Source organism: Ips typographus, linkage group LG8 (genome assembly GCF_016097725.1).
Source record: "Ips typographus isolate SLU linkage group LG8, UJ_Ityp_2.0, whole genome shotgun sequence".
Classification (NCBI taxonomy): Eukaryota; Metazoa; Arthropoda; class Insecta; order Coleoptera; family Curculionidae; genus Ips; species Ips typographus.
In genome coordinates this window covers 782,066-802,197 of record NC_138429.1, presented here as the reverse complement: position 1 = coordinate 802,197, position 20,132 = coordinate 782,066, and the positions used below count along the sequence as shown (strand labels likewise).

The window sequence follows — 20,132 nt, the reverse complement described above, 5'->3', positions numbered from 1 at the left end:
AAAATTATGCATTGTTGCCAAATCAACTCTCTCTCTCAAAAAAAGGTTAGAAAATCAGGGGAATAATTTTCAATAAACCACTTTTATTGTATGATTTTGTCACATTACACATTTGTCACATTCTAAAGTTTACTCTATGTATATTATTATCATCCTACTGTAAATCTAGTTACTAAACACGTATAAATAGTGATTGTAATTCGTTGAATGTATGGCAAACTTTTAAAAGCAAAGTTAAAGCATTTCCTTTTGGACCACAACAATTTCTTCCCTATAAGAATCATTGCTGCCCCAACAACTTGCTCTGCAAGTATAAACTAAAACAGTACCAAAATCCAACCTGGTGCAATGAGGCGGGTCACATGACAACCTCAATTTTGATAATAATGTAGGCACCAATTGAAACTCAAAAACCAGATCATCGTTGCAATACTTGCACACGCCCAGTTTCTCCTCCATTGGGTATAAAAAAAGAGGGACGCCCTCTCTATGGTACCTTAAAATTTGTTCTGGATTGTTTTTAATTTTGGAAACAAAATGATGGAAGGTTTTATCGCCGTGCAACGGCCTGCTCTTTTCGTACTCCTCGCTGCCCAAATCACAATCTGAACCACCTAAAAATGAATTTTTACACTAATTAAACGTTACGCAAGTGAAAAGGATGTTTAACCTGTATTTTCTCCCAACACTAATAAAACATCCCCGTCTCTCTTTTGGTACTCATGAAGTAAGTCTTTGACGTGATCATCCATCCCAATACGCTTATAATTAGCTCCGCATTAATTTAAAACAATTAAAATCAAAGAAAATCGTCTTACTTCTTCTTCTTCAGGGTAAACAGACATAAAGTAAGGAAAAAACATAGCTCCGTTCGGTATATTGTCCATGTCAGATGCGCAACTCTGGAGTAAGGCCTCCAAGTTGGTTTGAGGAGCTGTGGGGCTTTCTGCTGTCACCACTTCGCGGTTTTCTTCATCCGCTTCGATTTCGGCAGTTGCCATTGCTGGATACAATCGGGCAACAGCTCCTATTTGTCCACAGAAAATTAAATCAAATACCTCAAAATGGCTTTATGTTTATATGTTGGTTGGCAAATATCCCTGTACTAGAAAACGAGTAAATTTATATAAACCTAGCAACGCTGTGATTGCTGTGAATATATTGATCCCATAAAAGTCCTCCAGTGTTCTCTGTCTTATACAATGTAATAGACAAAGAAAAACCAATTGTGCCAAAAAATAACCTCAAAATTTTATCTAGGTTACTAAACCTAACCTAACTTTAATAAATCATTGAATCATGACAAAAACAACATAAATCATCAAACTATCTTCTTCTGTAATCGATTGAAGGAATATACAACACTGATAAGTAAGATGAAGTCCACATTTTACAGCAAGACAGCACAGCAATGAGCGCCCTTACTGGCGAGTCAGTTCCTAAAACTAAAACCCTAGAAACCAACCTTCTGGACCATGTCAAGTATGAGCATTTGGTGGCTGGAACCGCGGCCGGTACCTTCGCCACACTGATTTTACACCCCCTGGACGTGATAAAAATCCGATTTGCCGTGCATGATGGAATCCATGGCACCCCAAAATACACAGGCATTTTAAATGCTTTGAAAACCATTTATAAGGTTGAAGGGTTTAAAGGGTTGTACAGAGGAGTGACGCCCAACTTGTGTGGCGCTGGCGCTTCGTGGGGGTTGTATTTTTTCTTTTACAACTCTATCAAGAATTTTATACAGGGTGGAAATGTTAATGTGCCCATTGGGGCTGGTTATCATTTACTAGCTGCCTCACAAGCTGGGTTTACCACATTGTTAATTACCAACCCTCTTTGGGTTACAAAGACCAGGTGAGGTTATTTCTAATTTAGGTTGGTACAAATTTAATTTGTGTTTCTAGGATGTGTCTACAATTTGATAAGGATGATAAATGCTATAAGAGCATGTGGGATTGTTTAGGACAAATTTATAAAAGTGATGGAATTCGGGGGTTCTACAAAGGATTAGTACCTGGAATTTTTGGAGTGTCTCATGGGGCTGTGCAGTTTATGGTTTATGAGGAAATGAAAAATCAATACCAGCACTATAACAAGTTGCCAATTAGTAAAAAACTAGGTACTGTAATCTTTAAAAACCCTGAAACATGGGTTGTAAAGCTTTTCTACATTCCAGGCACTATAGAGTATTTAACCTTTTCCGCAACTTCAAAACTCTTAGCAGTTTTAGTGACCTATCCTTATCAGGTGGTTAGGGCTAGACTACAAAATCAACACTACTCATACAACAGTGCTAGCGATTGTGTTACAAAAATCATCCAATATGAAGGATGGAAAGGTTTTTATAAAGGAATGGGCACTAATTTGATCAGAGTCATCCCAGCTACTATGATCACTTTTATAGTTTATGAAAATGTTTCATACATACTGCTGAAGAACACCAGTAAAAAATCACCTCCTGAATAATAATTTTTAGTTTTAAGATCATTTTGTTATATTATGTTGGTTAATAAATAAATAATAAAGCATCCACCCACCTTGTGCTCCATTATTTGCATTTTCCTCATCTATAGTCAAATTTTTGAAACCTGAATCATCAAAACTGCTACTCTCCTCGTCTTCAGACAATTTGTCATTACCATTAATCTTATTGCTGTCTTCTATATTTAAAAGAAATTAAAAAAAAAATCTAAATATAATAACATTTAAGTACCTAGGTTGGCATTACTGTTATCATCGCCCCAATCATCAGCTTCTGAACACCAATCTGTGGAATTTAATTTGATTGTATTTGCAACATCCTCATTTGGTTTTAAACTATCTTCAGCTTTAACCTGGACGCGAAGACAAACCCAACTAGAAAAGGCTTACTATAACAAGAAGTTTGAAAAAGTTGAGACCTAATTACCTCTCCGGTCTGTTCCAACATTGAGGATTGACGCAGGCGAATAAGTACAAAGTCCGGCGGTCAGGACAATGATCCAATGGAGCATAAATCTGAATGATCAGACGGCATGAGAGTTTGCATAGTTTACAAATTGCGTTTGTTCTACATGGAAAGGGAAAGTCCTATAAAAACAAAGTTAAATATTTAATGAATAATCAAATTTCAGTGTTTAAGAGTATTTATTGGAATTTGAAAATGTACGAAGAGTAATACTGTTCAAGCGCAAAGTATTGTTATCGGGGGTGTAACTCAGTGGTAGAGTGTCCGCTTCGCATGCGGAAAGTCCTGGGTTCAAATCCCAGCTCCTCCAAGGAACTTTTTTATTTTTTTTGCATGCAAAAATGTATATTTAATTTTATCAGCATACTTATATGCTATATTAAAACGCATACATCAACTTTTAAGCGTTCTTAAAGTAACTAATTCAAAAAATCAATAACAAACACAAAACTAACCTAAATAAAAAAAAACTTACAGGATCTCCACCGATTTTGTTCACTTTAAAATCCACTTGTTCACTATATTTTTCGCTTATTGCCTCGTCCTGGTAACCCAGCAGCACTAAATTGTGATTTTTGGCCATTTGGAAACCGAAAAATTCGAAATTTGTAGGGAAAACCCTTTGGAGTCTTTTGTTTTCCTTGTTTTGTTTGGAGGTTAGGCAACCAACCTAGCAGTTGGTGGATCTATCTGTCATTAGTATCATATCAGGTCTGTCATTGCATTAGAGCTGTGTTAATGGTTGTTTTGGAGTGTTTTAAATTTAAATTAGTACATTTTATCACCTACTCTTTGCTCTGATTTGCTGTATTCTTCTGCAGTGGCAATTTAGGTACTACTTATAGGTATTTCATTGCTAATACTTTTGAACTGCTAAAAAGTATAGGTATAAAAACACAATATTAATGTGTTAATTTAATTTTTACAACAATAGACTAATAGACTAAACAAACTCACAATTTTTCTTTATTTACTATGTATAAAGCTTAACTTTTGTTTGTTTTAGTATCTGGTTGAGAACTAAAAGAGTCAACAAATTTTTTAATTTCTGGATTTTCAAGCAAAACATCAACCCCCTTTTTTGCATAGGCCTTAGTGCAGTCTGGAAGTTTTACCAAAAATCTGAATGTGGCCCGCACTCCAGCATTCCAGTACTCTTTGGCCAATTGACAGGAGTTTTCAGTTTCTGGCACTTTTGGTAGCTGACAAAGGATCAGTTAGTACTACCTTATTAAAGTGTAACCATCATTAATTACCTCAATTGGTATCTGCTGTTTTACTTCCTGTATGTAAGGATTAATTGCAGTTTGTAGCTTTTTAGCAGATGCTATAGCTTCTTCACTGTCTTTCCATATTCCTTGTTCGCGCACGTAGTAAACAGCGCTAGCGGCTAGTCCGGCTTTTATGGCAAACCTGTAAGTAAAGGTTTAAAGTTGCATTGATAGGTTTTTAAAAGTACCACTTAAGCGCTAGCCCATAGTGAACTAAATGGGGTAGACCTGTAAAATTGTACATTTTGGCAAATGTGGCAAACTCTTGACTGATGATTGTCATTTTTTTTTTTATTAATAAACTTACTTGATCATTGTGCCTACTTTAACCAGAAACGGGAAAGAAGCAAAAAAATTATTATTATTTCATAATATTTTTTTAAGAGGTTATGTGTAACCAGAGTGTTACGTCACCTTCAAAGAGGTTAATTTTATAATAAATAACATGATGCTTTATGTAAGAGCCCATATTCAGTCACGTGACAAAATAACTGTTAATTGACACTATTGACAGTGACAATTTGGCATTGGCACTACACCCAGTCCCCACACACTGACGGACACGGACATCACACACAAAACAATTTTTTTATTTTTTTGACTAGTTTTTTCCTATTGCTGTTGTGTTAAATGTTGGGGTTATCTTAAAAATTCATTTGATAGTGATGTTCGAGCCATGGCCGGCTTCAGCCTTTCGGTCTTTGTGATTTTTTGTTTGAAAATGAGCCCGCACGGCGCACACAAATCATGGGTGGCTGCATAGGTATATCCCGAAGTCACAGTGGGGCTGTGGGCAACAGTAGCGGCCTGGTCACTAGGACTGTATCAGGTTAGTGAATTTAAGTTAGTTAGTTGGAATAGGGACTACACTTTTAGTCCCTTTACAGTAGTGGCTCAAAATTCACTTGAACCAAAGGTTTTCATAGAGGTTTGCCTTTTTAGTAACCCCAGTGGTTATATAAATGTTCAGACAGGTATTTGTGCTAATTTAAGTGGTGACAAATCCCAGGAATGTTTATTTACAATGCCCTAATTTGGTTGGCTACATATTGATAAGGATATTTATGACTGGGACCTCTTATCTTAATAATGTTACTTTAATCAACAAATTAACTGTGTGTATTTACTGTGAGCTAATAATTGAGAATATAAATTACCCGACAACATTATTGAGGGTATTATTACTATTATTTAACAATGCCAATGACAGTTGATAATTGCAGTGCAAATGGGAACAATTTGCTTACAGTTTATCTCTCAAGGTGTAATGCAATTCACATTACTTATAGTTTTGTATAAGTATTTTCTTGACATGAACTGATGTTGCAGCAGTAGGTTACTATGACAACCATGTATCAGTTTCTTTGTGAGGGTGCCCAGAGGGCGCTTTGTGACGTCATTGGACAGTTCACATCTGTTTCATAAGCAAATAATAATGACTGCCAATCTGCTGTCAAATGACGTCAGGTAGTGTCTCCTCATATTTGTAATTAACCTAGAAGCGGAATTAAAATGCTTGCAGGGTATTTTGTTATTATTAACAGTTTAAATGTTTTTTCTGTAGGAAATCAACACAGTAAAAATTCCCGTTTGACGCATGAGACGATCAGATGGAAATCAGACGTGCCTTTGACCGAGGGTCAATTGCGTTCCAAAAGAGACGAATTCTGGGACACCGCGCCCGCTTTCGAAGGAAAAAAAGAGATTTGGGACGCTTTAAGGTTGAATTTTATTATTGTTTTCTAATTAAACACTTTTTTGGTTTTATTATTGTTAGGGCTGCAGCAGCCGCGGCAGAACAACGAGATTATGAAATGGCGCAGGCCATCCTAGATGGCGCTGGTGTTTTAGTGCCTAACGGTTCCATCACAGACTGCTATGACCAATTAGGTCATAGGTACCGCTCTCACACAAGACGGCGTGTCAAAATAACTTACCTCACCACTTTTATTTAGGTACGAGGTTCCAATTTATTGCCTGTCGTACCCGATTAATATCGTCAAAGAAGACGGCCGTGATTCCCCCGCGATTGAAAGCGAACAGGTCGATGCTGGTACTGAAACCATCTTAAAGTTACGGTTGAGTCACAATTGTAGTGATATCAAACTCGCAGTCTACTCGAAAGACAGCATTAGCGTGTGTAAGAAAAAGTTACAGGTGAGCGTTGTTGCCAAAGTTTGGCTAAACAAAAAGCAAAACTATTTTGTCCCTATAGAGTCAAGAAGGAATTGAGGCGTCGCGGCAACGATGGTTTTTTGGCGGTAAACTTTTAGGTGATAAGTTAAACGTAGAAGAAGCCAGAATTCCTCCCGGCTACGTCGTTCAGGTGATAGTAAACATGGAGAATTTGGGACGTTCTCCAAATTCTCACGCAAAAGCCTTATGATTGACTGCAAAATGTATAGACATTGTAAGTTCTTCAATTATACAGGAATGCCCTCTAAATGTGATGTTTTGTTACAGTTTTAGCTTTAATTAAATCAAACACAATTCGACGTGGGACTGACCAATAATAATATGAAAACTGGAGGTTGTGACCATATCAAAATGAAAACCTATTGAAATACTGATATTGACTTTCAATTAATGATGAAATTAGTGTGGATGTACCTTTTTGTAATAAAATGTTATATTAGTATGAGAGGAACAAAGCAAATAAAATGCAAATTAATATGGAAAGTATTTTTATTCACAAATTGCACTGACTTGACTGTCCAATATTGCTCCATACGTTTTTGGTTGCAGTCACTAAATTAGTTATTTGTTCCCAGTTTAAATCCTCCGGAACATAAATAAAATTGTTTGATTGGTTCAAAGGTGTTTTTGTATAATAACCATTGAGTTCTTTGTGTTTGGAACAAGTTAGAATAGCACTGACACTATAAGGGATTACACTAAGAAGCCCACCAGGTAGTTTTTTGGATAGTTCTTGGTAAAAGGCCTGCGCCTGCACGGTTTCGTTAAGCAACAGTACAGCGTTGCCTAAATTATATAATTAATAAACTGTCAACAAAGAAACATGAACTCACCTGTCAGTAAAGCCGCTAGTAGTAGTCTAACATGATGCTTTTCTAGTGGATTGTTCATTTCAATAGCCAACACTCCTTTAGGTATTTTAAACGCGTTCACTGTGAAGCTTTTCAAAGTTAAAGTGGTCCCTTCAGTTTGTTGTTTTATGACCCAACGTAAATTGACGATAAAACTGTTTATCCAGCTTTCTGGTAATTGTCCACTACAACATTTGCATAGTACAAAAATAAGTAAGACATTATGTACAGTTAAACTAACGAAAACTTCTTTTGGTTTGTCTGCAAAAAGTCCAACAAATAGAGGAAGATTTTTAGTTTTTCCACAGTGGCTACTTTAGACCATGCTGAGCCGGCTTTGTGGCCCACATCTATGCAACTCTTAATTGAATCACATTTAAATTCAATGGATGAGATGGGAGGTAAAGATAAAACTTTGTCTACAGTTTTTAACTTAAACTCAATTAAACCTGGAAAGTTTTTTCCTTATAATATTAATCATGTGCTGAAATTGTCTGAGTACCTTGTTTGCCTCCAAAATAACCGGTTCCACTATCCTTAAGGGGGGTGAAAGCTACTGTCGGACAAAAATGGCCGTGACAGTTAAGCCACACGTTTCCAGCCTTAAATGTTATTTGTTATGTTACAGTTAAAGCTGGGTTTATACAGCGCACAATGCAGAACTTAATGCATAACATTGCACAAGAAATCACAAGTGTTTCTTTTTGGTGTTTAGAGAGAAACTAATTAGCTCTAGATAATTTTTACCACTAAACTCTGTTTTTTCCGTAGACACTTCAACTGTTTTTATTGCTCTAAATGACCAAAAAATCACAAATACAAAAACAACAACAAACCATAATTCTTGAACAATCCAAATCCACCATTCATAAACAAAACAATAACACAATACAATGACGGACGGCGGATGTCAAAATATGACATTACAAAATTTTGCGCATGCGTACAGCTGTTTTCGCATATAAATTGCATAGAAAGTTAAAAATTATGAACTTTCTATGCGGTATTGTGCAAGTGTTGGGCGCTGTATAAACGACAGTAGGCATTACTGTAAAGCCAACTTTCTATGTTACGCATTAAGTTTTGCATTGTGCGCTGTATAAACCCAGCTTAACTAAAACCTGAGGCATTGAAGCTGACCTTGAGTTTGATAGCAACCTCGTTCAGTAAACCGATATTTTCGGACCAGACCGACACTGCCAAACCTTGTCTACCATTGTTGGCTAAGTTTACACCTTCGTCAATTGACCTGAACGGTAGTAAAGTTAAGGTGCAGTTTACATCGGGAGATGACACCACGTTGTTAGTGTTTACTCTGGATCCTGTACTCAAGTAAAGATTAATCTCATTCACCTAAATGTGGCAATATGCTCACCAATAATCAAAGTAGGTGTGAAATCCGCGTCTGTGACTTTCTGGTAAACTTCAATCCCCAGCGATTGGGCTTTCTTGATTAACTCAGACAGTTTTAACCGAATGTTTGGATTGTTCGGGACAGAAATGTCGGCCAGTCGATCGTTGCCGATCCGAACAGACTCCAAACGAGTTTTCAGCTTGTCAACAAAGGTTTTGAACACGTTTTCCTGCACCAAAACTGTATCCAAAGCCCAAGGGAGCTGCAATTCACTTCATTACTAATCTCAGCGTTATAACGTAGTTGGATATAGAATTTCATAATCTCCAATTTATATGAACATTATACCATGCCTTGGTACCCCCAGGTTCCTTCTATGGCACTATCCACTGCCGAGTCGAGATCAGCACTATCAAACACCAACATTGGACTTTTATACCTTGAAACTGTTTCAATTCTCTTTTTTGATTTCTGTGAATAAAATCAAAATTAGCTAACATACGGATTAATGCTTTCTTATCCCAACGAAAAACAGCAGCATTCTTGTCATCAAAAACATCAATGAATAACGAAACCACACGAACAGTTTCTGCCGAGAAATACGAATCCAAGTTGCTACTGTAAGATGGCAATAGTTGCAATGACTCCTTGGGTATCCTGTAAACGTGTAGACTCAGTCCAACTGTGCAAAAACAGACCAATATACCGAATTACCCAATTTTTGCTGCCAAATTCAGGATAAAAGTTACAACAGCAGCAAATTTGGTGCCTACTTGGAGTACGACTGAATGTCCAGTAGCTAAGGCAGGTCCTAAGAATAGACCAAGCACCCATAAGGGGTGATCATCTTCAAATACTCCCACTGCTGTTTTTAGTTCTTCAAAGAAAGAGATAGATTAATGAAGTTAAGAAATACTATCCATATTTGACATTTAAAGTAGGATTCACTTCACAACTGTTACCAGGAAAGTTAGTCAAGAAAAAAATAAAACTGAACAACATAAAAGGAAGTAACATAACAATCCTGTAGATAATATGCAATCTTTACCTTTTACATCTTGATCCTCTTCAACAAAGCATGCATAATAATAAAAATACTGTGCCAAATTGTGTACAGCCTGTTTAGTGTCCTTAGTTAACACACCTCTGCAGAGCAACTCAATTTGTGAAATTAAGGCTGAGTTTTTCTCCAACTCTTCTGCTAACCTATACATAAACACTGTTCCTTCTAGATATAAAAATTAATTATACTAACCTTAGTAGATGGGATTGTTGTGGCTTGTATGGTTTCACATTATTGAGTATGTCAACATCACTTGATTTGTCCAAAATTGTATTATCGTCAAGCCAAGCCTATTACTTAACTAATTTACACAATATTCTATCTTTGGGGTTTGATTGAATTCGCTTACCTTTGCTTGGGAAGTGTCTTCAGTGTTTTCACCGTAAACCATTGTTTTGAACACTTGGTGTAGTTTTTCAATTGAGCCTTCCATGTTAGTGACCGACGTGTAACATCACTAAACTACTTAACATTAAGTGATAACAATAAATAAATAATCGGTTTATAGCTTCTTATCTATAAAAAGATTAATAAGAACTTAACTTATAATAAAAAGAACAGCCATAACCTAAATACTGTCAAAATTCAAAGGCAACCCACAATACACTAATTAATAATTACTTACAGATGACTGTCAGTTGTCAGTAAGTTGTGTTGTTGTTTTGTTTAATTTAATTTAAGCTAATAATAATAATATTATATCAAAAATCCGTGTAAACTTATAGAATCTTTCAGTGCAGTGTGTTAATTAAATTGTTATTTGTGCAAGATTTGGTTATTCGAGGTAACTCTATAGTTTTCATATTTTTTTTACTTTTTAGGTTAGTTTTCCTGAATTATAGCAGTGTTGCCACATCTACCATAATTCACTGTTTTTGGTTCACTCTACACTAAAATAGCATTTTCTACTAGATAAAAGTATGTTATCAAGGCTGTACACTTCTACATCCTTAAGGTTACTACCCAAGTTTCCTACAGTTAGAACCGCCTGGGCCCCATTGAGGACTTACTCAAACTTGACGACTAGAACGCAAAGGCCTTTATGGCACAACACCTTGAAAGTAAAATACGATACTTAATCAGCGTTTATTCAAAGTTATTCTAAACTCTCTTTTTACAGGCCTTTCAAAGGGAGAGCGGCACGGTAACCTTAAGGCTATCGTCTGATTCGTCTAAAAAATCACAGAAAGCTGTAGGCTATTGGTTAGTTGCCTGTAGCGGGATGGTTTTTGTCGCTGTAGTTTTAGGTACAGCTTTTTATTTCGGTCTTCTAAAGAGCGTTTACGCTATTTTGGAAGAAATCGTTAAGAACACTAGAAACTCTTAAGGTTCTTTTTCCTAGCAGTTACAAGTAGGAGTTAACAATACTCTTGTACCTCAATAAGGGTTTAAAAATACAACTTAAAATAGGATCTAGAAAAAAGTGTTTTTTTTATTGAGAGCTATTAAGTGGCGTGTCATTAGGTGGGGTTACCAGACTAACCGAATCTGGGTTATCCATGGTAACATGGAAACTATTGGGTGAAAAAATGCCGCGTACGCAACAAGAATGGGAGGAAGAGTTTGCCAAATACCAGCAATATCCAGAATTTAAACTGTAGGTTTGGGAAAAAACATAAGGGATTGTGAAAAAATTATCACATTTTAGTAAAAACCGGGACATAACTTTATCCGAGTTTAAATTTATTTGGCATATGGAGTACGGACATCGACAATGGGGTCGTCTAATCGGGGCCGCATTTGCCTTGCCAGCAGTTTACTTTTGGGCCAGGGGAAAACTTACCCCCGCCATGAAAAAAAGGGTTTTAGCTTTCGGGGCTTTAATAGGCGCTCAGGTACTTACTGGATAAAATCAGATTTTTTTTACTGAAACTAGTGATTTTAAAGGGATTGATGGGCTGGTATATGGTTAAATCCGGCCTGGAGGACCGGTTCCACGGCGAAAGCGATGTACCCAGAGTGTCTCAGTACAGATTGGCTAGTCATTTAGGTTTAGCATTTGTGTTATACACTCTTTTTTTGTGGTCGGGTCTGGACCACTTAACACCGGCCGAAAGTATTAAAATTAGCAGTGCCACAGCATTGAAAGCTAGCAGAAAGTTTAGAATGTTGGCTCACACTACAAAGGGCATGGTGTTTTTAACAGCCATTTCCGGTAAATTACTGTTTTATATTGAAAGAAAGTCTGGTTGGTTGCAAAAAGTTTTTTTAAGGCGCCTTTGTTGCCGGTTTAGACGCCGGTCTGGTGTATAACTCATTCCCAAAGATGGCAGATAAATGGATTCCTGATGATATTCTGGCTTTCAGTCCGAAACTAGTCAATATCACGGAAAACCCGACCACGGTTCAGTTTGACCATCGTGTACTCGGTACGACCACTCTAGCCCTAATCACTGGCTTGTGGTGGTTAAGTAGAAGAAGAGTGTTGCCACGGAAAGCTTATATAGCGGCTAACGCTTTACTTTTAGCTGGTTATCTCCAGGTTAACAACAATTATTATTAAAAGTTTAGTGAAACTTTATTAAATTTTGTTTAGGTTGCGCTGGGCATCACCACTCTTTTGACATACGTCCCCGTTCCAGTCGCGGCAGGTCATCAAAGCGGGTCTCTGCTGCTTTTATCCACAGCAATATGGCTGACGCACGAATTGAAAAAGTTACCAAAATAAAATCAGTATTCACGTTTTTTATTGCTTTCTTTCAGTGTGGTATTGCCCAGAAAATATAACAATCATTGAATACTTAACTTTTTAATACTAAAATGATATTCGTATCACAATTCATTATATCATGAATACTGTTAACTATATTTCTGTATTAAAATAAGTTTTAATTAACAACAGGTAAAGTTATCACATTAAAATAAAAAAAACATGAGTCTGCACAACTTATACCATATAGGATATTCTAGAGAGAGATTAAACTAAATTAAAAAAAAGTCAACTAATGCTATAACATCTCGTAACCATCCATTTCGGGTACAAAATGGTCTTCAACATGTTTTTGGAATACGTCAAAATTGACGTCTTTTTGAAACATTCTAGTGCACATTGGACATATTTTTTCACTGGTTTCTATACTGTCACTAAGTGATGGAGGGACATTTCTTATTGGGCCATTTTGAACTGGTTTACTCCAGTCTGGTTCTGTTTCTGTCCCTTTGTCTTCACACAGCTTATTTATTAGGTCAAATGTTGTGGTGGATTTTTCTATTTTATTTGTTTTGCACTGGCAAGTTTTTGACTGAATTTTGTCTGCAAAACCTGAATTAATTAAAGCAAACAACCATGTTTGCACTACTTACCTTTTAATATGTGCATATTTTTCACATTGAGCTCCAAGAGTGTCTGTTGTTGATTTACCACTTCTCGTAATTTTCTCAAATTATCAGCACACAATTGAACATCATTAAACACATCATTTTCCAAATCCTCATCATACAAAAATCCACAACTGCTGGTAGACAAGTCATCATTGGCAAAAGTCATTTCAGAAATTTCAGAGCACAACAAGTCTACAAACCCCCTTGCATTAATGAAATTTTAAAGTATTGAAAGATACCTAATTCTTTCTTCTGCCTGGAAAAACTGTCTGACAACTTCAAAGACACATCCTCCAGTTCCAAACTTAGTTTGTCATTCTCTTCCAAATTTTTTTGCAACACTTTAGTTTGGAGTTCAGATTTTGTGAATGTCTTGGATCTAATCAAGTTATGTTGGGGTGTTGTAGTGTGCTGTTAGTAAAAACATTTCCAACTAAAATTGACCAGAGACAAAGTGAGGTACACTTACTTCGGTTAAAGTGTCATTAATTTTAGTCAACTGACTACCCAGTGTCTTATTAACCCTAGTCAATTTGCTAAGCTTTGACCACAAATCTTGATTTTCACTAGTAACCATTTTGATTTTCCCCTGCAACTGTTCCTTTTGTTCTGCCAGTTGTGCAACCTATAAATTTTGGTCATTTTCCACTCTTCCAGACTTGAGTGACCTACCTGAGCCCGCAAGTGGTCCAACTCGTTCAGAGAGGTACGACTTTCCTCCTGGCGGCTGCACTTGATCTTTAAATTCACATTTTCCTCTTCAAGCAAAGCAACATGCTGCTGTAAGTACTTGCACCGATCGCGTAACGTATGAACCGCAATTTGAATGGCATATTGCGACCCTTGTTGTCCCTCGTCCATTTTTACGTTTCAAGTCGTATTTATAACATAAACTTTCAAAATTATTTAGGCTACTAGGGCTTTGTGATGGCTGTTTAGGATTTAAACAAATCTCATGTTTAATTACCTACGATTTACTCCAAATGAAGGCTTCTAATTACACTTGTTACTGATTTGAATGTTTTTACCCTTTTTTCTTATTAAATAATAAGAATATAAGAAGTAAATAAAAGCTTGTAAAGTACCTGAAAAAATGTAAATAAAAGCAACGTCACGTCAATTTTTATCACGTGACTACAACGATTATACAAAACGTAACGGCACGTGACTAAAACAACCGGTCTTGACGTCTCCTATTTGACAGCTGACTTTCGTCGTTGCTTCATCCAAATTTCCCAGTCATCAACATCATCAAATTTTAATAATTTGGTAATTGGTTATCACTGATCATTATTATCTTAATTATCAGTAACAAATAAATGCTTGGTCACTTCAAGGTAATCAAATCACTTGAAAAGTTGCTTATTTAAGTAGTGCGACCTTAAAATGTATCATTAAATAATATTTGTAAACTCATGCATTAAGGTAAGGAAAAAGAGGATTTGGAAATGGTGAAAGTTTAAAGTTGTGTACAAATTACAGTAAACTAATTAAGCAATAACGTACGCTGACAGATAGTTATCTGTGTGTAACGCTGCATTGGAGTTTATGCACTTTACGTAAGTTTTTATCAATATTATATCAACTGTTGCAGACTGGTGTAGTAATGTAGTTTCAGATACTAGTAGCATTATGGCTTTAAGACACGCTTCAAGGCTTATAAGGGTTTTTGGCAGTCCCTACACGAAAACCAATGTAAGATGCTTGTCATCTGAACAAACTGCTAGTCAGCCAAAATTGGACAAAAAAGAGTAAGTACAATTTTTATTTCTAGTGAACCTCACTTATTATAACATCAAAACAGGGTCAGTGTGACTTTTATTAAAGCTAATGGAGATAAAATTAACGTCAAAGGTAAAGTGGGAAACTCACTTTTGGACGTGGTTGTAAACAACGATGTGGATTTGGATGGGTTTGGTGCCTGTGAAGGTACTTAACATGGGACTTTAACATTCACATGGAATAACTAAGGTTAATCTTGTAGGGACACTAACATGCTCCACATGCCATTTAATTTTCCCTAAAAACATCTATGACTCTTTGCCTAACAAACCAACTGATGAGGAAATGGACATGTTAGATTTGGCCTATGACTTAGCAGACACCTCCAGGTTGGGCTGTCAGGTCATTCTGACAGAAGATATGGACAATTTAGAAGTTAATGTGCCTGCCACTGTAAATGATGCACGAGGTTAGATTATGTGGATAAAAGTACAAAAATGATATTTATCATGTTTATGTTTTACAACAAAGTTATAAAATATATTTTGTTAAATCTTTGACTGTTGTGTTAATTTAACCCTGCAGGGATTCACTTACAAAGTGATTTGACACAAATTTGAGTTGTATTTTAATGCATAAAGTAAAAGTACTTCAAAAATGTAAATTGTAGGAATTAAGGGCCGATTACACTGACATATTTAAAGGCACCTCAGACTGGGTTAGACTATGACATTTTGCACATAATCTGTCACAGTCAAATCACAACTTAGTCTAGGTGAACCTTATGTCGGTACAATCCGCCATTAATATCAGAGATAAATCTGAAAAAAATGTTTTGGAAGGTAAAGAGACGATACCATAACCCATAAAAAAATAAAATTTCTTCAATCAGCAGTTTCAAAAGTCCCTAGAATTAATTAATATGAAACGCTCCTCCTAAATGTCTTATAGTCAGTCATAATAAATCGAAAACAATTGAGGATTATCTGTTTCTCTAGATAAGGTTATGCTTCCTCACTCATCATCAGCAAATTTTTAAGTGTAATGATTACACATTTTGGTTGTTTGTTTGTCCAAATATATCACAATAATCACGTTTATTTGTTTTTCTTCTGTTGTAGTTTATAAGCTACACTTTTTGACACAACAGCTGAAATGTTTTTGCGCTTTTCTGAACTTTTGTTATTGTCAGCTCTATAATTAGCGCTTTTGAGTGTGTAAGTCAATTTCCAAAATGTTTTGACTATTTAAAAATACAATAATGTTATTGTAATACAATAAGCCCACAGGAATTTACTACAAACGCTAAGATAAGGACACATTTATATTTTTATCACTCTCATTTTATAGGAATGATCTAATAATGCTTTAAGAACTGATAAGCTCGCGTTAGTATGATAACGTGTAATAACAACAGAGATTTCACATCTGATTTTCCAGTGACGTTTTCAAATTTTAATTAACCAAAGAGCTAAATATGTCTGAATCGGTGAGTTTCAATACTTAATCATTTATAGCTGGTAAATATCTAAGAGCAATGTTTTTTTAGAGTAGTGATCTGGACCAATTGAAACTTCAAACAATCATAGTTGAGAGTATATTGGGCGGTGCGATTGTTATACTAATAGGATGTGTGATTTATTTGTTTATATCTAACAAAAAGTTGACGAAACTTATAAGAGCACTAGATCCGGTCAGTGGATATAAAAAGGTGTAAGTAAAACTTTGTAAAACAACTTGCCAACTCTCTTACACCGCAAAATTGTAGGGGACCATCGCTTTACGTGAAGCACGCCCTAAAAGACACTCAAAGCTCGCTCAGTTCCAGTTTCAAGCATTTCGGAGGTAGTAAATCGAACCCAATCGAAGGGGCTGCAGAACCAGGGGAATCCACGGCACAAAATCGAAACGTAGGAACGTTGGACCGAAACTTTTTCACTAGATCCGATTTCAGCTTTGACGATTCTTCGAGTTGGGGCAAAGGGGAAAACCCCACTCTGGACAAACGACAACGGTAGGAGAATTTATTAAAAAAAACATAAAACACGTTATTTCACAATTTAGGCTGTCGAATCATGATCCGGAGGCAATGGAAGCGATAACCAACTTGGATAAAGTGTTATACTGAGTTGGCACTGCATTTTTAAGACAATACTCCCAACCAATGATGAGTTATGTTATTGCAATAATTTAACTTTAAAAAAAAAAATTCCAGACGTCCAGATACTTTCTAGTGGGATTATTAGTTGTACCTTTTTAACAGGAGCACTGTTAGTTGAAAAAAATCTCTAGATGTAATAATTTTAAGTAACAGCTGTAATATCTACTTCCAATTAAAAAGTTATCTGCAGAACTAAGAATTAAGTTCTCCAGAACCACACAAAATGTACATAAATAAATAAATAATCGAATTGAACAAAATATCCAGTCAATCAATTACCTACGATTTACTCCAAATGAAGGCTTCTAATTACACTTGTTACTGATTTGAATGTTTTACCGTTTTTTCTTATTAAATAGTAAGAATATAAGAAGTAAATAAAAGGTTGTAAAGTACCTGAAAAAATGTAAATAAAAGCAACGTCACGTCAATTTTATCACGTGACTACAACGATTATATAAAACGTAACGGCACGTGACACAAACAACCGGTTTTGACGTCTCCTATTTGACAGTCAGCTGACTTCCGTCGTTGCTTCATCCAAATTTCCCAGTAATCAACATGATCAAATTCATCAAATTTTAATAATTTGGTAATTGGTTATCACTGATCATTATTATCTTAATTATTTAAAAAAAAATTCCAGATGTCCAGATACTTACTAGTGGGATTATTAGTTGTACCTTTTTAACAGGAGCACTGTTAGTTGAAAAAAATCTCTAGATGTAATAATTTTAAGTAACAACTGTAATATCTACTTCCAATTAAAAAGTTATCTGTAGAACTAAGAAGTTCTCCAGAACCACATAAAAAGTGCACATAAATAAATAAATAATCAAATTGAACAAAGTATACCAGAAAATCAACCAAACCAATGATCTGCCATACATTCTCTGGTCCATTCAATTTGACACACCCAACACCAATGAAACTTACAGCCTGCTCTTGTGCAAACCATATGCATACAGCCGCCGTCTCTTTCTGTTGGGGTCTTACAACTAGGACATGGCTTTGTTATTACCTAAAGCAGAAAAAGTGTCAAATAAGTCGTAACTAACAAAAAAACTCACTTTAATCGTAGTTCTAGAGGCGTCTTCGCCGTTTTTATTAGTAGCACAATTCAATTCTCCTTCGCAGCTTCCAGCAGGTCCACCCGGTGCATTTGGTTCCGCCGGATCGCATTCTCCAATATGGTAACCTTGCAAACAGTTACGGCAGAACACGTATTTGCAATTTTGACAGGTAATTCTCGTGCAGTCAGGATCAGCTTAAACGGTATCAATTTAAGAAAACAATGTCGTCAAACTACACCACGTTTTACCACAATTTACATTTAGCAAGTTAACATACCTAATATTCCCATACCACATCCAGGTTGTGGACATAACATACCACCTGATTGTATAACAAATTCTTCGGCGGCAAAACTGTGGTACCTTTTCAATTGAAATTCTGTAAATTTGTAAAAGGCAAAAAGTGAAATATTACCTGTTGTAGTGTTCATCGTCGAGTAAACGAAAATGGTGGATTTCTTTAATGAATGAGTCTGGACAACCATTGGGACAAGCTAGAGTGTAACCAAATCTAAAGCCAAATATATTGCAGTTGCCGAAAAAAAATAAACTCACTCAGGATGTTGCCAGAACTGTCGTTCATTCAATTTGGACATGCAGTACTGCTTGAAACATTCCAAACAGGTCACGTGATCGTTTTGACAAGGAAACGTAAACGCAGTTTCGGGAACGTCCAAACAGGCCACACATTTCAACTGTTTTAAATTTGGACGAATTAAATCCAAAGGTACAGCCTGATCATTTTCACCTTAATAAATTGCTTAATCGGTGGATTAATTCAAACTAATAAAATTTACCTAAAGAAATATGTTCGGAACATTTGAAGTAAAACTCCGCAAAAGTAGGTTCTTGATTCTGTAATATGTCGGAGCACAATGTAAGGTCGTTTTCGCAAGTGCCGGTTATCTGTTTGGATTCAAGAACGTGGGTCCAACTTTGCGGATCGGAATGCACCGTAAAAGCTCCACTTTTACAAAAGTGACATCTCACCCTTAATTTACCTGCGATTTCAAATCAATGCTTTTCACATCTATTATATTTTAATTTGGTTACAACCCACCATGTTTAAGATCTTTACATGTAGGACAGTACACATAAAAATGCACTTTTCTAGGCTGACTGAACTCAATTCCTGACTCAGACTCTATACTACTATTAACATCAGTTAAATCAATTGAAACTGAGTTTTTCCTGCTACCAGAACTGGTAGAAAACATTGAATCATCTAATGTTTCACATAAAGGAGCCAATTTTGTTGGAGTACTAGAACTGAAACTTCCACCATTTTGCGAAAACACCTCTTTTACACTACGCGGCTTAACTTGCACCACATGCAAGATGCTTTGTTGACCCAGATCACATTCCTCTAAAAATTCAAATATCAAATCCTAGTGCAACAGATTTATATCTGTTTTATTACCAATAATCACATCATCACTCAATTCTTTGCCAGCAAAAATAACCTTCAACTCTCCAGGTTGTAGACCCATTTTAGGGGCTACCATTTTTTTTACTTCAGAAATATCCCATTTTGGATCTAGTTCCAGACACAAAGTGCTTCCGCACGTCGTTTTTACATAGATTCTGAGCAAATTTGTTATTATGTGTTGCTTGGAGCTGACTAGTTGAAGCATTATTTGGAATAATTTGGTGAACAGTGAAGTGAAGAATTTCAGCATGTTTGCAAATTCATGATATTGACTTCTACAAGTGTAATAATATTCATTACCTACATCATTTACCAAATTAATAAGAAATCTCTTCTTAACTACTCCAAACATAATTAATTAATAATTTGTAAAATAAATTATTGAAATTTTAAAAATCTAAATTATCATTCAAAGCAAACAAAAATGCAACTTATCAATATTTGAGTAGAACACACATAGTACATTACCTCCTTTTTCTTTAGAGCTAACTTTTAACAAACTCACTTTATTAACTTTATTTAATAGAGCTAATAATAATACACATACCTATTTTTTATTTATTTATTTATTTTTTTCAGATAACCTTGCACTTTGTGGTTATGTTATGACATTTGAGAAAGAGATAGACAACAAGAAAGCTATTCACGCTCCTCTGCAGGGTAGAGTATCACGTGTATCATCCTTTAGCAAAACTTGATATGACCACGTGGTATCAATTGAACAAGTTTAGCGGTGGG

At 35.8% G+C, this 20,132-nt stretch overlaps 10 protein-coding genes, 1 long non-coding RNA gene and 1 other non-coding gene across 20 annotated transcripts; 7 read left to right on the top strand and 5 right to left on the bottom strand.

Moving 5' to 3' along the window:
* Nucleotides 1–66: 66 nt before the first annotated feature.
* LOC145732350 (uS5 assembly chaperone PDCD2L-like) lies at nucleotides 67–3,649 on the bottom strand. The gene is made up of 7 exons (XM_081984543.1): nucleotides 3,429–3,649; nucleotides 2,915–3,075; nucleotides 2,720–2,862; nucleotides 2,544–2,666; nucleotides 819–1,027; nucleotides 671–761; nucleotides 67–614 (listed from the first exon to the last, which is right to left on the bottom strand). The coding sequence occupies exons 1-7, from the start codon at nucleotides 3,534–3,536 to the stop codon at nucleotides 235–237; spliced, it is 1,215 nt and encodes a 404-aa protein (XP_081840669.1). The 5' UTR covers nucleotides 3,537–3,649; the 3' UTR covers nucleotides 67–234.
* LOC145732357 (solute carrier family 25 member 32-like) lies at nucleotides 1,259–2,542 on the top strand. The gene is made up of 3 exons (XM_081984555.1): nucleotides 1,259–1,860; nucleotides 1,911–2,125; nucleotides 2,183–2,542. The coding sequence occupies exons 1-3, from the start codon at nucleotides 1,412–1,414 to the stop codon at nucleotides 2,470–2,472; spliced, it is 954 nt and encodes a 317-aa protein (XP_081840681.1). The 5' UTR covers nucleotides 1,259–1,411; the 3' UTR covers nucleotides 2,473–2,542.
* Nucleotides 3,192–3,263, top strand: TRNAA-CGC (transfer RNA alanine (anticodon CGC)). Its single transcript has one exon. It is a non-coding gene; the product is annotated as a tRNA-Ala (tRNA).
* A 206-nt stretch (nucleotides 3,650–3,855) lies between the features above and the next one.
* Nucleotides 3,856–4,687, bottom strand: LOC145732367 (MICOS complex subunit MIC13 homolog QIL1-like). 3 transcript variants are annotated; one of them, XM_081984570.1, is made up of 3 exons: nucleotides 4,532–4,687; nucleotides 4,210–4,366; nucleotides 3,856–4,155 (listed from the first exon to the last, which is right to left on the bottom strand). In XM_081984570.1, the coding sequence occupies exons 1-3, from the start codon at nucleotides 4,537–4,539 to the stop codon at nucleotides 3,940–3,942; spliced, it is 381 nt and encodes a 126-aa protein (XP_081840696.1). In that variant the 5' UTR covers nucleotides 4,540–4,687; the 3' UTR covers nucleotides 3,856–3,939. The 3 variants fall into 3 exon arrangements, with proteins under 3 accessions (XP_081840696.1, XP_081840695.1, XP_081840693.1); XM_081984569.1 differs by lacking the exon at nucleotides 4,532–4,687 and adding an exon at nucleotides 4,416–4,529; XM_081984567.1 differs by lacking the exon at nucleotides 4,532–4,687 and adding an exon at nucleotides 4,413–4,508.
* A 98-nt stretch (nucleotides 4,688–4,785) lies between these two features.
* On the top strand, nucleotides 4,786–6,903 carry LOC145732362 (ubiquitin domain-containing protein 2-like). Its single transcript, XM_081984562.1, has 6 exons — nucleotides 4,786–5,053; nucleotides 5,789–5,945; nucleotides 6,002–6,121; nucleotides 6,180–6,381; nucleotides 6,440–6,634; nucleotides 6,688–6,903. Exons 1-5 carry the CDS (start codon nucleotides 4,972–4,974, stop codon nucleotides 6,608–6,610), a joined length of 732 nt encoding a protein of 243 aa, XP_081840688.1. The 5' UTR covers nucleotides 4,786–4,971; the 3' UTR covers nucleotides 6,611–6,634; nucleotides 6,688–6,903.
* LOC145732339 (betaine aldehyde dehydrogenase-like) lies at nucleotides 6,892–10,246 on the bottom strand. Its single transcript, XM_081984523.1, has 12 exons — nucleotides 10,038–10,246; nucleotides 9,881–9,978; nucleotides 9,674–9,831; nucleotides 9,340–9,502; nucleotides 9,128–9,282; nucleotides 8,974–9,071; nucleotides 8,647–8,887; nucleotides 8,412–8,593; nucleotides 7,774–7,873; nucleotides 7,513–7,720; nucleotides 7,254–7,456; nucleotides 6,892–7,206 (listed from the first exon to the last, which is right to left on the bottom strand). The coding sequence occupies exons 1-12, from the start codon at nucleotides 10,119–10,121 to the stop codon at nucleotides 6,914–6,916; spliced, it is 1,983 nt and encodes a 660-aa protein (XP_081840649.1). The 5' UTR covers nucleotides 10,122–10,246; the 3' UTR covers nucleotides 6,892–6,913.
* A 57-nt stretch (nucleotides 10,247–10,303) lies between these two features.
* LOC145732349 (heme A synthase COX15-like) lies at nucleotides 10,304–12,372 on the top strand. Its single transcript, XM_081984542.1, has 8 exons — nucleotides 10,304–10,472; nucleotides 10,601–10,749; nucleotides 10,809–10,935; nucleotides 11,153–11,285; nucleotides 11,337–11,523; nucleotides 11,576–11,843; nucleotides 11,902–12,170; nucleotides 12,225–12,372. The coding sequence occupies exons 2-8, from the start codon at nucleotides 10,609–10,611 to the stop codon at nucleotides 12,354–12,356; spliced, it is 1,257 nt and encodes a 418-aa protein (XP_081840668.1). The 5' UTR covers nucleotides 10,304–10,472; nucleotides 10,601–10,608; the 3' UTR covers nucleotides 12,357–12,372.
* LOC145732353 (protein spindle-F-like) lies at nucleotides 12,359–14,244 on the bottom strand. Of its 4 annotated transcripts, none has more exons than XM_081984549.1 (6): nucleotides 14,038–14,244; nucleotides 13,682–13,976; nucleotides 13,479–13,634; nucleotides 13,249–13,420; nucleotides 12,992–13,201; nucleotides 12,359–12,950 (listed from the first exon to the last, which is right to left on the bottom strand). In XM_081984549.1, exons 2-6 carry the CDS (start codon nucleotides 13,868–13,870, stop codon nucleotides 12,637–12,639), a joined length of 1,041 nt encoding a protein of 346 aa, XP_081840675.1. In that variant the 5' UTR covers nucleotides 13,871–13,976; nucleotides 14,038–14,244; the 3' UTR covers nucleotides 12,359–12,636. The 4 variants fall into 4 exon arrangements, with proteins under 4 accessions (XP_081840675.1, XP_081840676.1, XP_081840674.1 ...); XM_081984550.1 differs by having other exon boundaries at nucleotides 14,095–14,244; XM_081984548.1 differs by having other exon boundaries at nucleotides 13,682–14,244.
* A 124-nt stretch (nucleotides 14,245–14,368) lies between these two features.
* LOC145732368 (adrenodoxin-like protein 2, mitochondrial) lies at nucleotides 14,369–15,288 on the top strand. 4 transcript variants are annotated; one of them, XM_081984573.1, is made up of 5 exons: nucleotides 14,369–14,434; nucleotides 14,492–14,568; nucleotides 14,628–14,760; nucleotides 14,814–14,938; nucleotides 14,994–15,288. In XM_081984573.1, exons 3-5 carry the CDS (start codon nucleotides 14,642–14,644, stop codon nucleotides 15,203–15,205), a joined length of 456 nt encoding a protein of 151 aa, XP_081840699.1. In that variant the 5' UTR covers nucleotides 14,369–14,434; nucleotides 14,492–14,568; nucleotides 14,628–14,641; the 3' UTR covers nucleotides 15,206–15,288. The 4 variants fall into 4 exon arrangements, with proteins under 4 accessions (XP_081840699.1, XP_081840700.1, XP_081840697.1 ...); XM_081984574.1 differs by having other exon boundaries at nucleotides 14,622–14,760; XM_081984571.1 differs by having other exon boundaries at nucleotides 14,415–14,568.
* Nucleotides 15,289–16,063: 775 nt separating this feature from the next.
* On the top strand, nucleotides 16,064–17,152 carry LOC145732366 (uncharacterized). Its single transcript, XM_081984566.1, has 4 exons — nucleotides 16,064–16,220; nucleotides 16,281–16,444; nucleotides 16,500–16,745; nucleotides 16,796–17,152. Exons 1-4 carry the CDS (start codon nucleotides 16,209–16,211, stop codon nucleotides 16,857–16,859), a joined length of 486 nt encoding a protein of 161 aa, XP_081840692.1. The 5' UTR covers nucleotides 16,064–16,208; the 3' UTR covers nucleotides 16,860–17,152.
* Nucleotides 17,153–17,369: 217 nt separating this feature from the next.
* Nucleotides 17,370–18,701, top strand: LOC145732373 (uncharacterized). The gene is made up of 2 exons (XR_014179008.1): nucleotides 17,370–17,484; nucleotides 17,539–18,701. It is a non-coding gene; the product is annotated as an uncharacterized LOC145732373 (long non-coding RNA).
* On the bottom strand, nucleotides 17,619–20,012 carry LOC145732346 (E3 ubiquitin-protein ligase parkin-like). Its single transcript, XM_081984538.1, has 9 exons — nucleotides 19,863–20,012; nucleotides 19,386–19,669; nucleotides 19,026–19,331; nucleotides 18,763–18,966; nucleotides 18,521–18,713; nucleotides 18,381–18,476; nucleotides 18,243–18,328; nucleotides 17,963–18,159; nucleotides 17,619–17,913 (listed from the first exon to the last, which is right to left on the bottom strand). Exons 2-9 carry the CDS (start codon nucleotides 19,642–19,644, stop codon nucleotides 17,755–17,757), a joined length of 1,500 nt encoding a protein of 499 aa, XP_081840664.1. The 5' UTR covers nucleotides 19,645–19,669; nucleotides 19,863–20,012; the 3' UTR covers nucleotides 17,619–17,754.
* Nucleotides 20,013–20,132: the final 120 nt, after the last annotated feature.

What these genes read in the sequence shown, in the direction of transcription:
- LOC145732357 (XM_081984555.1), top strand. Translation starts at nt 1,412, where the DNA reads ATGAGCGCCCTTACTGGCGAGTCAGTTCCTAAAACTAAAACCCTAGAA. An exon ending in CTTTGGGTTACAAAGACCAG is followed by an intron (nt 1,861 to 1,910) that starts GTGAGGTTATTT and finishes TTGTGTTTCTAG; the next exon opens with GATGTGTCTACAATTTGATA. An exon ending in GCCAATTAGTAAAAAACTAG is followed by an intron (nt 2,126 to 2,182) that starts GTACTGTAATCT and finishes TCTACATTCCAG; the next exon opens with GCACTATAGAGTATTTAACC.
- LOC145732350 (XM_081984543.1), bottom strand. Translation starts at nt 3,536, where the DNA reads ATGGCCAAAAATCACAATTTAGTGCTGCTGGGTTACCAGGACGAGGCA. An exon ending in TAACAGTAATGCCAACCTAG is followed by an intron (nt 2,667 to 2,719) that starts GTACTTAAATGT and finishes TTTTAAATATAG; the next exon opens with AAGACAGCAATAAGATTAAT. An exon ending in TGCAAATAATGGAGCACAAG is followed by an intron (nt 1,028 to 2,543) that starts GTGGGTGGATGC and finishes GTGGACAAATAG; the next exon opens with GAGCTGTTGCCCGATTGTAT.
- LOC145732367 (XM_081984567.1), bottom strand. Translation starts at nt 4,507, where the DNA reads ATGACAATCATCAGTCAAGAGTTTGCCACATTTGCCAAAATGTACAAT. An exon ending in TATGGGCTAGCGCTTAAGTG is followed by an intron (nt 4,367 to 4,412) that starts GTACTTTTAAAA and finishes CTTTACTTACAG; the next exon opens with GTTTGCCATAAAAGCCGGAC. An exon ending in AACAGCAGATACCAATTGAG is followed by an intron (nt 4,156 to 4,209) that starts GTAATTAATGAT and finishes ATCCTTTGTCAG; the next exon opens with CTACCAAAAGTGCCAGAAAC.
- LOC145732362 (XM_081984562.1), top strand. Translation starts at nt 4,972, where the DNA reads ATGGGTGGCTGCATAGGTATATCCCGAAGTCACAGTGGGGCTGTGGGC. An exon ending in GAGATTTGGGACGCTTTAAG is followed by an intron (nt 5,946 to 6,001) that starts GTTGAATTTTAT and finishes TATTATTGTTAG; the next exon opens with GGCTGCAGCAGCCGCGGCAG. An exon ending in TGTGTAAGAAAAAGTTACAG is followed by an intron (nt 6,382 to 6,439) that starts GTGAGCGTTGTT and finishes TTGTCCCTATAG; the next exon opens with AGTCAAGAAGGAATTGAGGC.
- LOC145732339 (XM_081984523.1), bottom strand. Translation starts at nt 10,121, where the DNA reads ATGGAAGGCTCAATTGAAAAACTACACCAAGTGTTCAAAACAATGGTT. An exon ending in AAGACACTTCCCAAGCAAAG is followed by an intron (nt 9,979 to 10,037) that starts GTAAGCGAATTC and finishes GTTAAGTAATAG; the next exon opens with GCTTGGCTTGACGATAATAC. An exon ending in AGAGGATCAAGATGTAAAAG is followed by an intron (nt 9,503 to 9,673) that starts GTAAAGATTGCA and finishes CTTTCTTTGAAG; the next exon opens with AACTAAAAACAGCAGTGGGA.
- LOC145732349 (XM_081984542.1), top strand. Translation starts at nt 10,609, where the DNA reads ATGTTATCAAGGCTGTACACTTCTACATCCTTAAGGTTACTACCCAAG. An exon ending in TATGGCACAACACCTTGAAA is followed by an intron (nt 10,750 to 10,808) that starts GTAAAATACGAT and finishes CTCTTTTTACAG; the next exon opens with GCCTTTCAAAGGGAGAGCGG. An exon ending in TTTTGTCGCTGTAGTTTTAG is followed by an intron (nt 10,936 to 11,152) that starts GTACAGCTTTTT and finishes GCGTGTCATTAG; the next exon opens with GTGGGGTTACCAGACTAACC.
- LOC145732353 (XM_081984548.1), bottom strand. Translation starts at nt 13,870, where the DNA reads ATGGACGAGGGACAACAAGGGTCGCAATATGCCATTCAAATTGCGGTT. An exon ending in TGGACCACTTGCGGGCTCAG is followed by an intron (nt 13,635 to 13,681) that starts GTAGGTCACTCA and finishes CAAAATTTATAG; the next exon opens with GTTGCACAACTGGCAGAACA. An exon ending in AAATATGCACATATTAAAAG is followed by an intron (nt 12,951 to 12,991) that starts GTAAGTAGTGCA and finishes TAATTAATTCAG; the next exon opens with GTTTTGCAGACAAAATTCAG.
- LOC145732368 (XM_081984573.1), top strand. Translation starts at nt 14,642, where the DNA reads ATGGCTTTAAGACACGCTTCAAGGCTTATAAGGGTTTTTGGCAGTCCC. An exon ending in CCAAAATTGGACAAAAAAGA is followed by an intron (nt 14,761 to 14,813) that starts GTAAGTACAATT and finishes ACATCAAAACAG; the next exon opens with GGTCAGTGTGACTTTTATTA. An exon ending in TGGGTTTGGTGCCTGTGAAG is followed by an intron (nt 14,939 to 14,993) that starts GTACTTAACATG and finishes TTAATCTTGTAG; the next exon opens with GGACACTAACATGCTCCACA.
- LOC145732366 (XM_081984566.1), top strand. An exon ending in GTCAGTGGATATAAAAAGGT is followed by an intron (nt 16,445 to 16,499) that starts GTAAGTAAAACT and finishes GCAAAATTGTAG; the next exon opens with GGGACCATCGCTTTACGTGA. An exon ending in ACTCTGGACAAACGACAACG is followed by an intron (nt 16,746 to 16,795) that starts GTAGGAGAATTT and finishes TTCACAATTTAG; the next exon opens with GCTGTCGAATCATGATCCGG.
- LOC145732346 (XM_081984538.1), bottom strand. Translation starts at nt 19,644, where the DNA reads ATGCTGAAATTCTTCACTTCACTGTTCACCAAATTATTCCAAATAATG. An exon ending in CAGTTCTGGCAACATCCTGA is followed by an intron (nt 18,477 to 18,520) that starts GTGAGTTTATTT and finishes ATTTGGCTTTAG; the next exon opens with ATTTGGTTACACTCTAGCTT. An exon ending in GACGATGAACACTACAACAG is followed by an intron (nt 18,329 to 18,380) that starts GTAATATTTCAC and finishes TCAATTGAAAAG; the next exon opens with GTACCACAGTTTTGCCGCCG.